The sequence below is a fragment of the Cetorhinus maximus genome, chromosome 31 (assembly GCF_964194155.1).
Source record: "Cetorhinus maximus chromosome 31, sCetMax3.hap1.1, whole genome shotgun sequence".
Lineage (NCBI taxonomy): Eukaryota > Metazoa > Chordata > Chondrichthyes > Lamniformes > Cetorhinidae > Cetorhinus > Cetorhinus maximus.
Genome location: NC_135909.1, coordinates 3,218,448 through 3,235,920, shown reverse-complemented (window position 1 = coordinate 3,235,920; position 17,473 = coordinate 3,218,448). Strand labels below are relative to the sequence as shown.

The 17,473-nt window shown below is 54.2% G+C and overlaps 1 protein-coding gene across 1 annotated transcript in view; it reads left to right on the top strand.

Moving 5' to 3' along the window:
* Nucleotides 1-608: 608 nt before the first annotated feature.
* The window catches only part of LOC144670462 (seipin-like), a 32,915-nt gene continuing 16,050 nt past the window's right edge, over nt 609-17,473 (top strand). The window contains 8 exon segments of the mRNA XM_078532956.1: nt 609-815; nt 955-992; nt 995-1,032; nt 4,559-4,702; nt 5,349-5,483; nt 6,741-6,838; nt 11,882-12,056; nt 14,288-14,477. Coding sequence (XP_078389082.1) covers nt 619-815; nt 955-992; nt 995-1,032; nt 4,559-4,702; nt 5,349-5,483; nt 6,741-6,838; nt 11,882-12,056; nt 14,288-14,477 — 1,015 coding nt within the window. The 5' untranslated portion in view covers nt 609-618.

The window sequence follows — 17,473 nt, the reverse complement described above, 5'->3', positions numbered from 1 at the left end:
CCCTCCTCCCCTCCCTCCTTCCCCTCCCCTCCTTCCCTCCCTCCTTCCCCTCCCTCCTTCCCTCCCTCCTTCCTCCTCCTCTCCCTCCCTCCTTCCCTCCCTCCTTCCCCTCCCTCCTTGCCTCCTCCTTCCCCTCCCTCCTCCCCTCCCTCCTTGCCTTCCCTCCTTCCCCACCCTCCTTCCCCACTCTCCACCCTCCTCTCCTCCCCTCCTTCCCCTCTCCCTCCCTCCTTCCCCTCTCCCCTCCCTCCCTCTCCCTCCCTCCTTCCCCTCTCCCCTCCCTCCTCCCCTCTCCCCCTCTCCCCCTCCCCTCTCTCCCTTTCCTCTCCTCCCCTCCTCCCTCCTTCCCCTCTCCCTTCCCTCCCCTCCTCCCTCCTCCTCCCCTCCCCCTCCTCATTCTCCCTCCCCTCCTCGTTCACCCTCCCCTCCCAGCTCTTTCTCTCCCCCTACCCCCCTCTCTCTCCCCCCCCCCCCTTGACCTCCCCCTCGCACCCTCGCCAACCCTCTCCCGCCGCACCTTTTTTACACCCTGCGGTTGTGGAAGGCGCTAGAAAATGCCGTGTTTTTTAATGATCTTCTCTCCTCCTTGCAGGCGGCTGAGCGAGAGAGAGAGAGAGAATGAGCGAGTATCTGAACTGGATGCAGGACCATGCGGCTGAGCTGATGTTGCGGATGAAGCGGACCCTCCTGCAGACGGCGATCCTGGTCAGCATGGTCCTGCTGCTCATCTGGATGTCGGTCTTCCTTTATGGCAGCTTCTACTATAGTTACATGCCCTCGGTCAGCTTCACCACGCCAGTCCACTATAATTACAGGTAAACCCACCCCACCAACCACACTACCTTCGCTCTGCTCCCCCCGCCCCCCACAATCCCACCCCCCCCGCCACCACAACCCCCACCACCCCAGTGAAGCCTGCTGGCACCTGATGACCTTTCTGCTCTCATTGGACAGGACGGACTGTAACTCTGAGGACCCGCTCTGCTCCTATCCCACAGGAATGTGTCTCTGCTCCGAAACAGAAGAGAGAAGGTAAGGGCCACAGGCAGTTCGATGACTCTGACAAACCAGCGAGTGGGTTTGGCCTTTTGCACACAAGCTGAGGGATGAAGACAGCTGTGAGTTTGGAGGCCAGCCCCATCCATGTCCTTCAACCTCAATCCAACCTTTCCGATTACTTTGCCACCCAGTTCATCCCTGACAGGGTATCAACACCTTGTGGGGGGGTTACCATTGACCAGAAACTGAACTGGACCAGCCACATAAATACTGTGGCTACAAGAGCAGGTCAGAGGCTGGGAATACTGCAGCGAGTAACTCACCTCCTGACTCCCCAAAGCCTGTCCACCATCTACAAGGCACAAGTCAGGAGTGTGATGGAATACTCCCCACTTGCCTGGGTGAGTGCAGCTCCCACAACACTCAAGAAGCTCGACACCATCCAGGACAAAGCAGCCCCGCTTGATTGGCACCCCATCCACAAACATTCACTCCCTCCACCACCGACGCACAGTAGCAGCAGTGTGTGTACCATCTACAAGATGCACTGCAGCAACTCACCAAGGCTCCTTCGACAGCACCTTCCAGACCCATGACCTCTACCATCTAGAAGGACAAGGGCAGCAGACACATGGGAACACCACCATCTGGAAGTTCCCCTCTAAGCCACCCACCATCCTGACTTGGAAATATATCGGCCGTTCCTTCACTGTCGCTGGGTCAAAATCCTGGAGCTCCCTCCCTAACAGCACTGTGGGTGTACCTACACTACAGGAACTGCAGCAGTTCAAGAAGGCGGCTCACCCCTACCTTCTCAAGGGGCAGTTAGGGATGGGCAATAAATGCTGGGCCCAGCCAGCGACGCTTACTTCCTGTGAGCAAATAAATTAGAAAAAGCTCCCCATAGCCACAGATATCTCCCCTTACCCTGCGCCAATGGTAATATGGATCTAACTGTCCCAATGGCTCCATGAGCTTTGGTCATCGAGGGCGATATAGCATCACATCAGATCTTATTTAATTTACCAAAACAACAATACGGAAACAGAAGGCAGCTATCTTAGAAGAACATAAGAGGAGAAGGCCATTCAGCCCCTCGAGCCTGCTTCGCTGTTCCAGAAGATCATGGCAGGTCTTCTGCCTCGGTCTCGCCCTATCCCTCAGGATCCAAAATCTATCTCGGTCTTGAATGAACTTGTCCGCTCCTTGAAGCGTCTAAAATTCTTCGAGAGTTTGACAGAGTCGATGTCCCGCCCACCAGGCAGCAGAGTCCAGAGCACGGTCTCAGTATAAAGGGGTCGGCCATTTTGGCCTGCAGTGAGGAGACGTTTATTCGCTCAGGGGGCGGTGAGTCTTGGAATTCTCCATCCCAGAGGGGCTGTGGACGCTCAGTCGCCGAGCGGATTCAAGACCGAGACCGAGAGATTTTTGGGTACCGAAGGAATCGGGAGATGGGGGTCGGGGGGGTGGGAAAGCGGAGTCGTAGGAGATTAGCCGTGATCTTACTGGGTAGCGAAGCAGGCTCGAGGGGCCGAATGGCCCTACTCCTCCACTTCTTATGTTTGTACCTTAATCCGACTTAAGAAACTGCCGGGCAGGAGAGGGCCAGATGTCACGCCGTGAGAATCATGACCAAACTACTTCCTACTCCCACCACCGACTCTCGACCTTCCGCGTCCATCTGAATTCCCAGAAGGGACAGAAACTGCAGAGACTGAACCCCTCCCCCCCAGGGCCAATAAGGGGAAAGATTCTTGCAAATTCTTTACCGCACACCCCCTCCCACCTTACACTTTCCCCCTCATTTCCAGGACAATCAGATACCCAGAAGATCACGTGTGAATCACGCGTGTGTGAACACGAGGACAGGTTAAGTGAATGGGCAAAAATTTGGCAGACGGACCATAATGTGGGGGAAAATGGGGGCGGGGACTTGTCCACTTTGGGAAGGAAAGAATAGAAAAGCAGTGTACTATTTAAATGGAGAGAGATACGGAGGGATCTGGATGTCAGAATCACAAAGTCAGAAAGGAAGGCAGATGGAATGTTTATTGCAAGGGAATGGAATCTAAACGTAGGGAGGCTTTACTGCAGCTGTGGGAGCACATCTGGAGAACTACATACAGTTTGACCTCCTTATTTGAAAAAAAGATATAAATTGCTTCACTCGACTCATTCCTGGGATGAGGGGCTTATCTTCGGAAGAAAGGTTGAACAGCTGAGAGGTGATCTTATTTGAAACATATCATTTATTTGTCCATCCAGCGTTTATTGCCCTTGTTCATATAGCTGTGGGTCTGGAGAGTCACATGCAGGGAAGGACGGCAGATTTCCTTCCCTAAAGGGACATTAGTGAACCAGATGGGTTTTTACAACAAGCGACAATGGTTTCACGGTCATCATCAGACTTTTTAATTCCAGATTTTTACTGAATTCAAATTCCACCATGGATGGGACTCAAACCCGGGTCCCCAGAGCATTACTCTGGATCTCTGGATTACTAGTCCAGCGACAATACCACTACGCCACCGCCTCCTCCTATAAGGTGGATACCGGGAAGATATTTTCACTTGTGGGAGAGACCAGAACGTGGGGGGCACAGTTTAAGAATAAGGGGGTCTTCCTTTTAAGACGGAGACGAGGAGACATTTGTTTCTCTCTGAGGGCCGTTCGTCTGTGGGGGTTCTCTTCCCAGAGAGCAGTGGGGGCTGGGTCACTGAATACGTTCAAGGCCGAGTTAAGACAGATTTTTGATCGACGAGGGAGTCGAGGATCAAGGGGGACAGGCGGGAAAGTGGAGCCACAATCAGATCAGCCGCGATCTTATCGAATGGCGGAGCAGGCTCGAGGGGCCGAATGGCCTCACTCCTGTTCCTAAGGCCTGTGTTTAAAAACAACAATGACTTGCATTTATATAGTGCCGTAAAGATAATAAAACATCCCGGGGCACCTGACCCGGGGCGTTATCAGACAAAATTTGCCACCTTCGAGCGGAGTTTGCTTGGAGACGCGCAGGTTTTAAGGAGCATCTTAAGGGGGGAGAGAGAGAGAGAGAGAGAGAGGCGGAGAGGCTGAGGGAGGGAATTCCAGAGCTCGGGGGCCCTCAGGCAGCTGAAGGCGGGCGGGGGGGAGGGAGGGGGAGGGGTGCTGCTAGATATACACTTGCCTCTTCGAAGATGCCACCTCTGTCCCGGTCGATAACGGGTTCCTCATGAAGGCAATGCAGAGACGGCCAGTCCGAACCAGCGGCTTAACAGGGACAGTGGCCATGACAGACACCTGTGGGGGTGTGGGGAGTGTGGGGGGAGAAATCTAAAGCGGTTTCCTCGAGCCTTCAGCCAAACAGGCCGCAAGCACCCAGCGCTCATTTTAAAATCAGCTCAGTGCCTCGCCTCGGCTCCAGTGAGGCTCCGGAAAGTTCCGTGCCGGTCAGTGGAGAAATCTGGGTCCTCGCGACAGCAGCGGGAGGGGGGAGACGAGAGGCTTTGATTTTTCCCGTCGACGCTTCCTTCCTTCCTTCCTTCCACTTTTATTTTTTTGTCTTTTTTTTTTGCCCCAGGTGATGACGTACGGACAGCCCTATCGAATCTCTCTCCGACTCCTCATGCCGGAGTCTCCCATCAATCAGAACCTGGGAATGTTCATGGTGCGCATGGCGTGTTACACAAAGGGCGGCGGAGAGATCTCCAGCGTCTCCAGATCGGTGAGTCCCCTCGGCAAGCAAAAGGCAGCAAACGGGCGTTTATACAGCCTTGGGGTTGGTGGGGGGGCGGGTGGGTGGGGGTGGGGATGGTGGGGGGTGCCTCGAATGCAGAGCCTTGGAAATTCGGGGAATGGTCGGGAAGGTGTAGCCGAGGGCAGGGACGATCAGCCATGATCTTATTGAGTGGTGCAGCAGGCTTGAGGGGCTGAATGGCCTTCCCCGGCTCCTATTCCTTAGGCTCGAAGCGCTTCACGGCCAATGAAATATTTCTATGATGTGTAGTCACTGTCGTCGTGTAGTAGACAAGATCCCACAAAGAGCCATGTGATAATGACCCATATCATCTGGTTTGCTTTTTTTTTGTGGTGTTGGTTGAGGGAGAAATATTGGCGTCTGTGCCCACGTGTGAGAGAGAGTGCGGGCGAGAGGGCACGTGGGCGGGTGAGAGGGCACGTGGGCGGGCGAGAGGGCACGTGGGCGGGCGAGAGGGCGCGTGGGCGGGCGAGAGGGCGCGTGGGCGGGCGAGAGGGCGCGTGGGCGGGCGAGAGGGCGCGTGGGCGGGCGAGAGGGCGTGTGGGCGGGCGAGAGGGCGCGTGTGCGGGCGAGAGGGCACGTGTAACCCGCCCTGTGCCTTGTCTCCCATCAGGCGATGTTACATTATAAATCGTGGTTGCTGCAGACTCTGGACACGATGGTGTACGCCCCGCTTTTCATCACGGGGCTGGTGGAGCAGACCCAGGTGGTCGAGATTGAGCTATACTCCGACTACCAGGAGGATTCGGTAAGGAAAGGGGAGAGAGAAACACCAGCTCTGCTCTCTCTGAGTGCGCCTACATGCCTGCGCTGTGTGTATGTCTTTGGGTTGGACACGATTTGCGGTCAGGAAGATGAGACCTTTACTCTGCCCCAACGCAGAGCCCGGGCGAGCGCTAAATTCTCTCAGCGGCTTTTCATGAACCTCTCCCTCCTCCACCCGCCCACCCTCCACTTAAACCCACCACGGGCTTTCTCTGAAAGTCAGTATCGGTCCTGTTTCTCCTCCCCTCCCCTCGTGTTTAACCTCACTCAATGCTTGTGCTCATCGTCCAACTTAGGTAACATTATCCCCCACCTACAGCTCAATCAGAGGCCACTTGGCCCATCTGGAACAGCTATTCTTTCCCCCTCATTCCCGCACGTTTCTTATATAAGTATTTATCCAATTCCCCCTTTTGAAAGTCCCTATTGAATCTGCTTCCGCCGCCCTTTCAGGCAGCGCCTTCCAGATCACAGCAACTCGCTGCGTCAAAAAAACATTCTCCTCATCTCCCCCTCTGGCTCTTGTCCCGATTCTCCTCAATCTGTGTCCCCCTCTGGTTACCGACCCTCCTGCCGCTGGGAACAGTTTCCCCTGATTCGCTCTATCCAAACCCCGCCCCTCCGTGATTTTAAACCTCCCGATTAAATCTCCCTCTTAACCCGCTCCAGACGAAGGAGAACGTTCCCAGCTTTTTCCGGCCGGCCTCCTTGTGCGGCCTCCCTCCTCCCTGACCCAATCCCGGTTAAATCTCGGTTAAGTCAAGTGTTGGCGACGGCAGGAGTCCCGCATTTCCGGAACGCCTCCCGCCGCCTCAGGACGACCCACCCCCCTCTCCCCTCTCCGCCCTCCCCAAAAAGCGCCTCACAGCCAGCGAAGGGCTTTTCGAAGCGCGCTCACTGCCGTAATGTAGGAAACGCGGCAGCCATTTTGCCACACAGCAAGATCCCGCAAGCGACAGTATGATTGGACGACCGGCTGCCGGCGATTTGAGGCCGCCGGAGGGGATGCTGTTGAACATCCCGGGGGGCCTCGTTTCGACTCCGCGTCCGGCGACGCAGCGTTCCCTCGGGCCCTGGTAGTGTCGGCCTGGACGGACTGCGCTCGTGTTTTTTTTTTGTTTTGGCCTGTGAGGCTTGAACCCACAGTGGCCCCACTCCCCCTACCCCCCCCACCCCCACTGAATTCCGAGTTATCGTGTCCGAAAGGGGGTCTGACCGTCTGCTTCTTTCCTCCGGGCAGTACACACCGACGATCGGAGCCGTGATCGAGATCCAGACCAAACGCATTGAGATTTACAGGGCGCAGCTGCAGATCCACGCGCACTTCACAGGCATCAGGTAAAAAGGGCCCAGCGGCCGGTGCTTTCACTGCGGGTCGGCGATCGCGGGGACCAAGAGTAAAGGGCGGTTAGCCCCCCCCTGCTATTCGACTGGGTGGGGCATCGCGGCTGGGCCCCGATGTCCTCCCACTCCCAGCGCCCACTGCGTGGCAGGGAATATCTGGCCTGTAATCAGGACGGGGGGGTGGGTGGGTGGGTGGGTGGGGGGGAGGGAGCGTGTTTCTCGATGGCGTTTTTGCCACTTCTGTGTCCTGTTCGGGGTCATTTGTGGGAGTGCAGGGGGTGGGGTTGGTGGTTTGCAGAAAGCAAGAATCGAATCGCCTCTTCTGCACCATGATGCGTTTCCAATTATAGTCAGCAGAAGTCACAGGAGCTGCCGCTAGGGATGGCTTGCTCTCACCCCACCTTCCTCCAGGCCACAGTTGCCATGGTTACGCTTCCACTGAACAGACGCGAATTAGTCAGCGTTAGAATTTTAACTGCTGGTTCAAAGCTTATTTCAGTCGTTGCCTCCATGGGTATCTCTGTCTGTCTCTCCCTCTCGCCTCAGAGTCAGAAATTGTGGGGGGGTCAAGTCCCCACTCCAGAGACCTAAGCAGAAACACCCAGGCTGACAGTCCCAGTTCCAGCGCTGAGGGACGGCTGCACTGTCAGAGGCGCCGTCTTTTGGATGAGATTTCAAACCGAGGTCCCCGTCTGCCCCCCTCAGGTGAGCGTAAAAGATCTCACACGGCCGCTATTGGAAAGATCAGGTTCTCCCCGGTGTCCTGGGGCCCAATGTTTATCCTTCCACCAACATCACTAAAAACAGGTGATCTGGGTCATTAATCGCATTGCTGTTTGTGGGATCTTGCTGTGTGCAAATTGGCTGCTGCTTTTCCTACATTGCATGAGTTGACTACACTTCAAAAAGCACTTCGCTGGCTGTAAAATGCTTTGGGACGCCCCGTGGTGGTGAAAGGTGCTATAGAAATGCAAGTCTTTCTAGTTATCAGCTCAAACGAGCTTTTCACCTCCTCCTGGGCCACACATTTGCCCATCTCTCTCTCCCCCGCCCAATCTGCCAAGGCTTCCTCCCCACCACTGCCAACACCACACCACAGCACAATGACCTCTTGCGTTGAGCCCTCAGGCAGGGGATGAGTTAGGCACCACCATTGTGAAGCCACACACAGTCAAACAGCTTGTGCTTGGGAATGAGGTGGTGGCAGTGTGCTTGGCGCATTCAGGGACCCCCATGTGGGGTTGCGGGGCAGGGTGGGTGGTGCTGGTGGGAACATTGTGGGATCTGGTGGGGTGGGTGAAAGCGAACTTAAGTTCAACCTAAGTTCGCTTGGTGCTCAACACTGAACATGCAGGTACCATCAGCAGCCATTTTGTGCACAGTAAGATCACACGAATTGCCAATGGGATTAGCGACTGGTTATTCTATTTTTTTTTGGGAGGTGGGTCTTTTAATCGAGTGTCAGCGGGAGAAGATTTAGGGGACACTGATCATTGTATCGTAAGGTTTAGGCTGACTATGAAAAAGGACAAATAACAATCCAGAGTAAGGAAAGTTGACGGGGTGGGGGGGAAACCAACATCGATGGGGTAAGAACAGATCTGGGCCAAATAAATTGGAGCCAAAGGTTGGCAGGAAAAATGGTAGCTGAACGATGGGCTACCTTCAGAGAAGAGATGGTTCGGGCACAGTCAAGGTATATTCCCTCGAAAGGGTAAGGTAGGGTAACGACTCCAGAGTTCCCTGGATGATAAAGGAGGTAGCTATTAAGATAAAGAAGAAAAAGTGTGCTTATGACAGATGTCAGGTAGAAAATATAATTGAGAACCAAGCTGACTACAGGAGGTCAGAGGGGAGGTGAAGAAGCAAATAAGAGAAGCAAAGAGGGAGTATGAGAAGAGACTGGCAGCTAACAGACAAGGGAATCCCAAAGTCTTCTATAGGCATATAAATAGTATAAGGGTGGTTTAAAGGAGGATTAGGACCGATTAGGAACCAACACACATGGAGGCAAGGGGCATGGATGAGGTATCCAGTGAATACTTTGCCCTAGTCTTTACCAAGGAAGAAGGTGCTAACCAGGTCATGGTGACAGGGGAGGAAATTCAGTCACTTAGAAGGGTTTAAAATTGATAAAGAGGTGGCATTGGATAGGCTGTCTGTACGTCAAGTGGATAGGGCACTGGGACTGGATGAGATGCGTCCAAGGATACTGAGGGAAGTGAGAGTGGAAATTGCGTAGGCACTGGCCACAATTTTCCAGTCTTCCTTAGATTCAGACTTAGGTGATGTCAGAGGACTGGAGAATGGCAAAGGTTACACCCTTGTTCAAAAAAGTGTGCAAGGATAAGCCCAGCAGTTACAGACCAGTCAGTTTAACTTCGGTGGTGGGTGTAAACCTCTACAAACTCTAATTCGGTATAAAATTAATAGTCACATGGACAAATGTGGGTTAACTAATGAGAGTGAGCATGGATTTCTTAAGAGGAAAGTCATACTGGCTGGAGATTTTTGATGAGGTAACAGAGAGGGTTGATGAGGGCAATGCGGTTGACGTGATGTACATGGACTTCCAAAAGACATTCGATACGGTGCCACACAACAGACTTGTGAGCAAAGTTATAGCTCCTGGATTAAAAGGAGCAGTAGCGACATGGATACAGAATTGGCCGAGTGACAGGAAACAGAGCGTAGTGGTTAATGGATGTTTTTCGGGCTGGAGGAAGGTTTGTAGTGGAGTTCCCCAGGGATCAGTGTTGGGACCCTTGCTTTTCCTGATGTATATTAATGATCTATCTAGACTTTGGTGTACAGGGAACAACTGCAAGATTTGCGTGGACTCTGAGGAGGGTAGCGTACAATTTCAAAATGACACGGACCGGTTAGTGGAATGGGCAGACAAGTGGCAGATGTAGTTCAACGCGGAGAAATGTGAGCTGATACATTTTGGTCGGAAGAACATGGAGACACAGTATAAAATAAAGGCTACAACCCTAAAGGGGGTGCAGGAGCAGAGGGACCTGGGTGTATATGTGCATAAACTATTGGAGGTGGCAGGGCAGGTTGAGAGAGCAGTTAATAAAGCGTACAGTATCCTAGGCTTTATTAATAGGGGCATGGAGGTTATGTTGAGATTGTATCAGTCACTCGTTGGGCCTCAGCTGGAGTATTGTGTCCAGTCCCGGGCACCGCACTGTAGGAAGGATGTGAAAGCACTGGAGAGGGTGCGGAAAAGATTCAGGGGAATGGTTCCAGGGATGAGGAACTTCAGTTATGAGGAAAGATTGGAGACGTTGGGACTGTTTTCCTTGGAGAGGAGAAGGCCGAGAGGGGATTTGATAAGAGGTGTTCAAAACCGTGAGGGGTCTGGACAGAGTCGATAGGGGGGAAACTGTTCCCACTTGCGAAAGGATCGAGAACGAGTGGGCACAGATTTGAAGTCATTGATAAAAGAAGCAAAAGCGACAGGAGGAGAAACTTTATCTCACAGCGAGTCTGGGATGCTCTGCCTCAGAGTGTGGTGGGGGCAGGTTCAATCGAGGCTTTCACAAAGGGAATTGGATGATTATTTGAAAAGAAACAATCTGCAGGGTTGCTGGAGAAGGCAGGAGAATGGCACTGGGTGAAATCCTCAATCAGAAGGCCGGTACAGGCACAATGGGCTGAATGGCCTCGTGCAGTGTAACCATTCTGTGATTCTGTAATCAGTAGGAGGGTAGAACATTGGCCCTGGGGCACAGAGAACTACCCACGCCCACTTCCCTGGGACCTCGAACATGCTAAGACTATCGGAGGATACGGTTACAGTGCAGAACCAGACTCCATAGCACAAACCTCCATTGGCCAGGTACATGCCCCATGAGCATGATTTCTGGCCTGTGATTTGCAGATCCCAGTCTGTGGCAGTAACAGGGCTACTCCCACAGCCTCCACACACCATCCCCTACCCTCGGGCGGTGAGGGGCCTGACTCCCTGCTCCTGATGGCTGTCCTCACAGTGAAAACGCACCCAGTCCTGGAGGCTGGAGACAGATCCTTGGAAACTGAGCTGCTCCTTGTGGAAGCCACAACACAGGGAGAGAGGGCAACAAGAAGCTGGCATGTAAGGAGATGACGGACATTGCTAAATCTGCTCTCTCCCTCCCTCCCCCTCCCCCATCCTCCTCCCTTCCTCCCTCCCCGTCCCCACCCCGTCTCCCTTTCCCCCTCCCCCTCCCCCCTCCTCTCCTCCCTCCCCCCTCTCTCCCTCCCCCCTCTCTCCCTCCCCCCTCTCTCCCTCCCCCCTCTCTCCCTCCCCCTCTCTCCCTCCCCCCTCTCTCCCTCCCCCCTCTCTCCTTCCCCCCTCTCTCCTTCCCCCCTCTCTCCCTCCCCCCCTCTCTCCCTCCCCCCTCTCTCCCTCCCCCCTCTCTCCTTCCCCCCTCTCTCCTTCCCCCCTCTCTCCCTCCCCCCCTCTCTCCCTCCCCCCCTCTCTCCCTCCCCCCCTCTCTCCCTCCCCCCCTCTCTCCCTCCCCCCCTCTCTCCCTCCCCCCCTCTCTCCCTCCCCCCCTCTCTCCCTCCCCCCCTCTCTCCCTCCCCCCCTCTCTCCCTCCCCCCCTCTCTCCCTCCCCCCCTCTCTCCCTCCCCCCCTCTCTCCCTCCCCCCCTCTCTCCCTCCCCCCCTCTCTCCCTCCCCCCCTCTCTCCCTCCCCCCCTCTCTCCCTCCCCCCCTCTCTCCCTCCCCCCCTCTCTCCCTCCCCCCTCTCTCCCTCCCCCCTCTCTCCCTCCCCCCCTCTCTCCCTCCCCCCTCTCTCCCTCCCCCCTCTCTCCCTCCCCCCTCTCTCCCTCCCCCCTCTCTCCCTCCCCACTCTCTCCCTCCCCACTCTCTCCCTCCCCACCACCCCCTCTGTCCCCCTCCCCACCGTCTGTGTCTCCCTCCCTCCGTCTCGGTCTGTGTCTCCTACACTCATTCTCTCCTTTCCCCCCACTGGCCATTTTCTGTTCCCATCTTTCCCTCTTGCCCGACTCGCTCGGGCTCTCTTCCGCTCCCCCCACCTTGTAGGTACATCCTGTACTGCTTCCCCGTCACGTCCGCCATCATTGGAGTGGCCACCAACTTCACCTTTCTCTGCGTCATTGTGCTCGCCAGCTACCTGCAGTGGATCTGGGGAGGTTTCTGGCCCCCAGAGCGCTCATCGACTCAGGGAAACCGACAACAGCTGAGGGAGCAGCCTCTTGTGAGTAAACTCAGCGCTGGGGTCACATATTGGTTGGGCGAGGGAGTCGGGGCAGAAGGGAAGGGGGTTCAGGCTGCTGGGAGAATGGCCAGCCAAGCTGACGCTGGGGGTTATTGAATACAGGCAACGCTCTTCCTTGACCCTATGATTGCACGGGGTCCCTCTGATGTTACTTTACACGTGCCTATTCGACTTAGTGTGGAATCACAATTCACTTTCGAGCAGGAGTCGGTGGGCAGGATTTGGGAATGTTGACTGATATTCCCCCCAAGCATTGCAGCCCTGTGGGCCAAGGTCTGCTGATTCGACTATCCTCTCCCCCGGGTAGCTCCGTCCCATCGGGCTCAGTACCACGCTAGCGGTGTGTTGAGAGGCACACTGAGAATGCCAGTCCAGATACTCAGCACCCAGCTGCCTAGTTACAGTCCCTGGGCACAGACCTGACCCCATCCCCATCACCGAGCACACCCTCAGCCCTATTTCCCTTTATGTCTTTCCCTGCACACGACGCTTTGCACACTTATAAAGTTCTCACCGGCATTTTCAAATCTCTCCATGGCGTCCTCGCGGCCTCCCTTCTCTCTCTCTAACCTCCTTCAGCCCCTACAATCCCTCCCTATCTCTGTCACCTCCTCCAGTCCCTACAATCCCTCCCTATCTCTGTAACCTCCTCCAGCCCCTACAACCCTCACTATCTCTGTAACCTCCTCCAGTCCCTAAAACCCTCCCTATCTCTATAACCTCCTCCAGCCCCTACACCCCTCCCTATCTCTGTAACCTCCTCCAGCCCCTACAACCCTCCCTATCTCTATAACCTCTTCCAGCCCCTACAACCCTCCCTATCTCTGTAACCTCCTCCAGCCCCTACACCCCTCCCTATCTCTGTAACCTCCTCCAGCCCCCTACAGCCCTCCCTATCTCTGTAACCTCCTCCAGCCCCTACACCCCTCCCTATCTCTGTAACCTCCTCCAGCCCCTACACCCCTCCCTATCTCTGTAACCTCCTCCAGCCCCTACAACCCTCCCTATATCTGTAACCTCCTCCAGCCCCTACAACCCTCACTATCTCTGTAACCTCCTCCAGCCCCTACAATCCCTCCCTATCTCTGTAACCTCCTCCAGCCCCTACAATCCCTCCCTATCTCTGTAACCTCCTCCAGCTCCTACAACCCTCCCTATCTCTATAACCTCCTCCAGCCCCTACAACCCTCCCTATCTCTGTAACCTGCTCCAGCCCCTACAACCCTCCGAGATCTCTCCACTCCTTCAATTCCGGCCTCTCGTGCACCCCCCGATTTCCCATCGCTCCACCATTGGCGGCCGTGCCTTCAGCTGCCTGGGGGCCCTAAGCTCCCAGTTAGGGGAAGGTCGGAGCATCTCGGGGATGGGGAGTCTTGGGGATGGGGAGTCTTGGGGTTGCAGAACGTCGGGGTTGTGGAATTCCGGGGATTCATGGGGATGGGGAACCTCAGGGATGAGGAATCTCGGAGATTCTCGGGGTTGGGGATTCACGGAGCTGGGGAACATCAGGGATGGGGAACCTTGGTGATGGGAAATCACAGGGATAGGGATTCAAAGACCCACCCTCTGTGGAACAAGGACAAGTTGACATCGCAGCCTTCAAATCCGGGAACCCCCACGTTCCCAGGAGCCAGGCCCAACATTCCTGATTTTGCGGTGGGGGGGAAATCTCGGGGATGGAGAACCTCGGAATCTCGGGGATGGGGGATTATCGGGGAATTTCGGGGAAGTTGAATCTCGGGGATGGGGGATTATTGGGGATGGGGATTATCGGGGAATTTCGGGGAAGGTGAATCTCGGGGATGGGGGATTATTGGGGATGGGGATTCTCGGGGATGGGGGATTATCGGGGAATTTCGGGGAAGGTGAATCTCAGGGATGGGGGATTATTGGGGATGGGGATTATCGGGGAATCTCGGGGATGGGGGATTATCGGGGAATTTCGGGGAAGGTGAATCTCGGGGATTATTGGGGATGGGGATTATCGGGGAATCTCGGGGATGGGGGATTATTGGGGATGGGGATTATCGGGGAATCTCGGGGATGGGGGATTATTGGGGAATTTCGGGGAAGGGGAATCTCGGGGATGGGGATTGTTTGGTAGATGGCAGAGTTTTGCCCCGTCTGTCACCACAAGATTATTTTTTTGAAGATGCTTTTGCTACTGTGCGGCTAAACTCTTCTTCTTTCTCTCCCCTGTTTCTCTCCAGCTACAGTCCTCGTTCCAAAACCAGCCTTCCAGCTTGCATAGACGTGTCAACACATCACGCAACACGCAGCCTTACCAAGTGTACTCCAGCACTCCAAACCGCCCACTCACTAGCAGCTTAATTCAAAGCCCCTGGCCAGCAGCAACCCAGCCACTGCAAGCTAATGAGCCGGAAGATTTGGACACATCTAGTAGGTCTTCACCTTAACTTCGGTTTTCCTCTTCTAAAGATTCGAGTAAATAAAACGCTTTCCCAGTTAAAATCAACAATTGTCCCCATCAAACACTCCCAGGGCAGGTACAGCACGGGGTTAGATACAGAGTAAAGCTCCCTCTACACTGTCCCCATCAAACACTCCCAGGACAGGTACAACACAGAGTTAGATACAGAGTAAAGCTCCCTCTACACTGTCCCCATCAAACACTCCCAGGACAGGTACAACACAGGGTTAGATACAGAGTAAAGCTCCCTCTACACTGTCCCCATCAAACACTCCCAGGGCAAGTACAACACAGGGTTAGATACAGAGTAAAACTCCCTCTACACTGTCCCCATCAAACACTCCCAGGACAGGTACAGCACAGGGTTAGATACAGAGTAAAGCTCCCTCTACACTGTCCCCATCAAACACTCCCAGGACAGGTACAACACAGGGTTAGATACAGAGTAAAGCTCCCTCTACACTGTCCTCATCAAACACTCCCAGGACAGGTACAACACAGGGTTAGATACAGAGTAAAGCTCCCTCTACACTGTCCCCATCAAACACTCCCAGGGCAAGTACAACACAGGGTTAGATACAGAGTAAAACTCCCTCTACACTGTCCCCATCAAACACTCCCAGGACAGGTACAGCACAGGGTTAGATACAGAGTAAAGCTCCCTCTACACTGTCCCCATCAAAAACTCCCAGGACAGGTATAGCACGGGGTTAGATACAGAGTAAAGCTCCCTCTACACTGTCCCCAGCAAACACTCCCAGGACAGGTGCAGCACGGGGTTAGATACAGAGTAAAGCTCCCTCTACACTGTCTCCATCAAACACTCCCAGGACAGGTACAGCATGGGGTTAGATACAGAGTAAAGCTCCCTCTACACTGTCTCCATCAAACACTCCCAGGACAGGTACAGTACGGGGTTAGATACAGAGTAAAGCTCCCTCTACACTGTCCCCATCAAACACTCCCAGGACAGGTACAGCATGGGGTTAGATACAGAGTAAAGCTCCCTCTACACTGTCCCCATCAAACACTCCCAGGACAGGTACAGCACGGGGTTAGATACAGAGTAAAGCTCCCTCTACACTGTCTCCATCAAACACTCCCAGGACAGGTACAGTACGGGGTTAGATACAGAGTAAAGCTCCCTCTACACTGTCCCCATCAAACACTCCCAGGGTAGGATCGGGGTTGTGGAGGGTGGTGGGTGGGTGGGTAGGTGGGTTGGGGATGGTTAGATGCAGAGTTAAAATTAAATAAAGAGTTAAGGGGGTGCAGAGGAGATTGACCAGAACGGTCCCAGGGATGAGGGGGTTTTAGCGACAGGGGTGAGGGGGTTGGAGAAGCTGGGCCTGTTCTCCTTGGGGCAAAGGAGATTGAGGGGGAGGATTTGATAGAGGTGGGCAAGACGATGGCAGGTTTGGATAAGGTAGACTAAGAAAAGCTGCTCCCATTGGCTGATGGGACAAGGACCGGGGGAAGAACATTTTTTTTACACCGCGAGTGGGAATGACCTGGAACTCGCTGCCCACGAGGGGGAGTGGCAGCGGAGACGATGAACGATTTCAAAAGGAAATTGGACGGGCGCTCGAGGGAAATAAACTTGCAGGGATAGGACAGGGAAACGGGACTGACTGGATCGGTGTGCAGAGCGCCAGCATGGACTCGATGGGCCGCATGGCCTCCTCCTGTGCTGTAATGACTCTGACTCCTAGGCGTATGAGCAAGTTGCAAATGTTGCGTGTTTCCCTTGATTAAGCACTGCCCCCTGTTTTTCTGGCAGGTTGTCGGACGCCTCTGTATGGCGTCTATGGGCCCATTGCCAAGTATCTGAATGGGGTTCAAACAGTGCGAGTTCCGATCGTCTAAATATTGCCCATGTCTTTCAGGTCAGCTGTGGAACACTAGTTTACGATCAGATCAGGGCTCCCTAAAGTCTGAAAATCGCTCTAAAGTTAGGGGTTACAAGCAATTGGATGTTGCCCCATAGTATTTGGTCATGTTGTTGGACACCATTGGAGTGACGGAGCCTCTAGGTGTCCCAACGTAACTGTACGTTCCAAACATCCGAGTGCTCCTCATGCTTTTCAGCCAGGTCGACAGCCACACTCACAGTGACTTTGAGCATGGCTGCTCAGTGGCAGAGCATCATTTCCGATTATCTTAGTATTGCCCACAAAATGGCCTGCTCCAGATAGGTCCACGCATAATGAGAGAAGTGTGGAGATAAATAACAGTCTAAGGTCAGAAATGGGGACGTTTGCAGATGACTGCTCGGGATTCAGATTTCAATTCGCGACTCCTCAGATACCCAAGCAGTCCATGTCCAAATGCAGCAAGACCTGGACAATATCCAGGCTTGGGCTGACAAGTGGCAAGTAACATTCACGCCGCACAAGTGTCAGGCAATGACCATCTCCAACAAGAGAGAATCCAACCATCACCCCTTGATGTTCAATGGCGTTACCATCGCTGAATCCCCCACTATCAACATCCTAAGAGTTACCATTGACCAGAAACTGAACTGGACTAGCCATAGTCCACCATCCACAAGGCACAAGTCAGGAGTGTGATGGAATACTCCCCACTTGCCTGGATAAGTGCAGCTCCCACAACACTCAAGAAGCTCGACACCATCCAGGACAAAGCAGCCCCACTTAATTGGCACCACATCCACAAACATTCACTCCCTGCACCACCGACTCACTGTGTAATACAGTAGCAGCAGTGTGTACCATCTACAAGATGCACTGCAGGAATTCACCAAGGCTCCTTCGACAGCACCTTCCAAACCTAGAAGGAGAAGGGCAACAGACACATGGGAACACAACCACCTGCAAGTTCTCCTCCAAGCCACTCACCATCCTGACTTGGAAATATATCGGCCGTTCCTTCACTGTTGCTGGGTCAAAATCTTGGAACTCCCTCCCTAACAGCACTGTGGGTGTACCTACACCACAGGGACTGC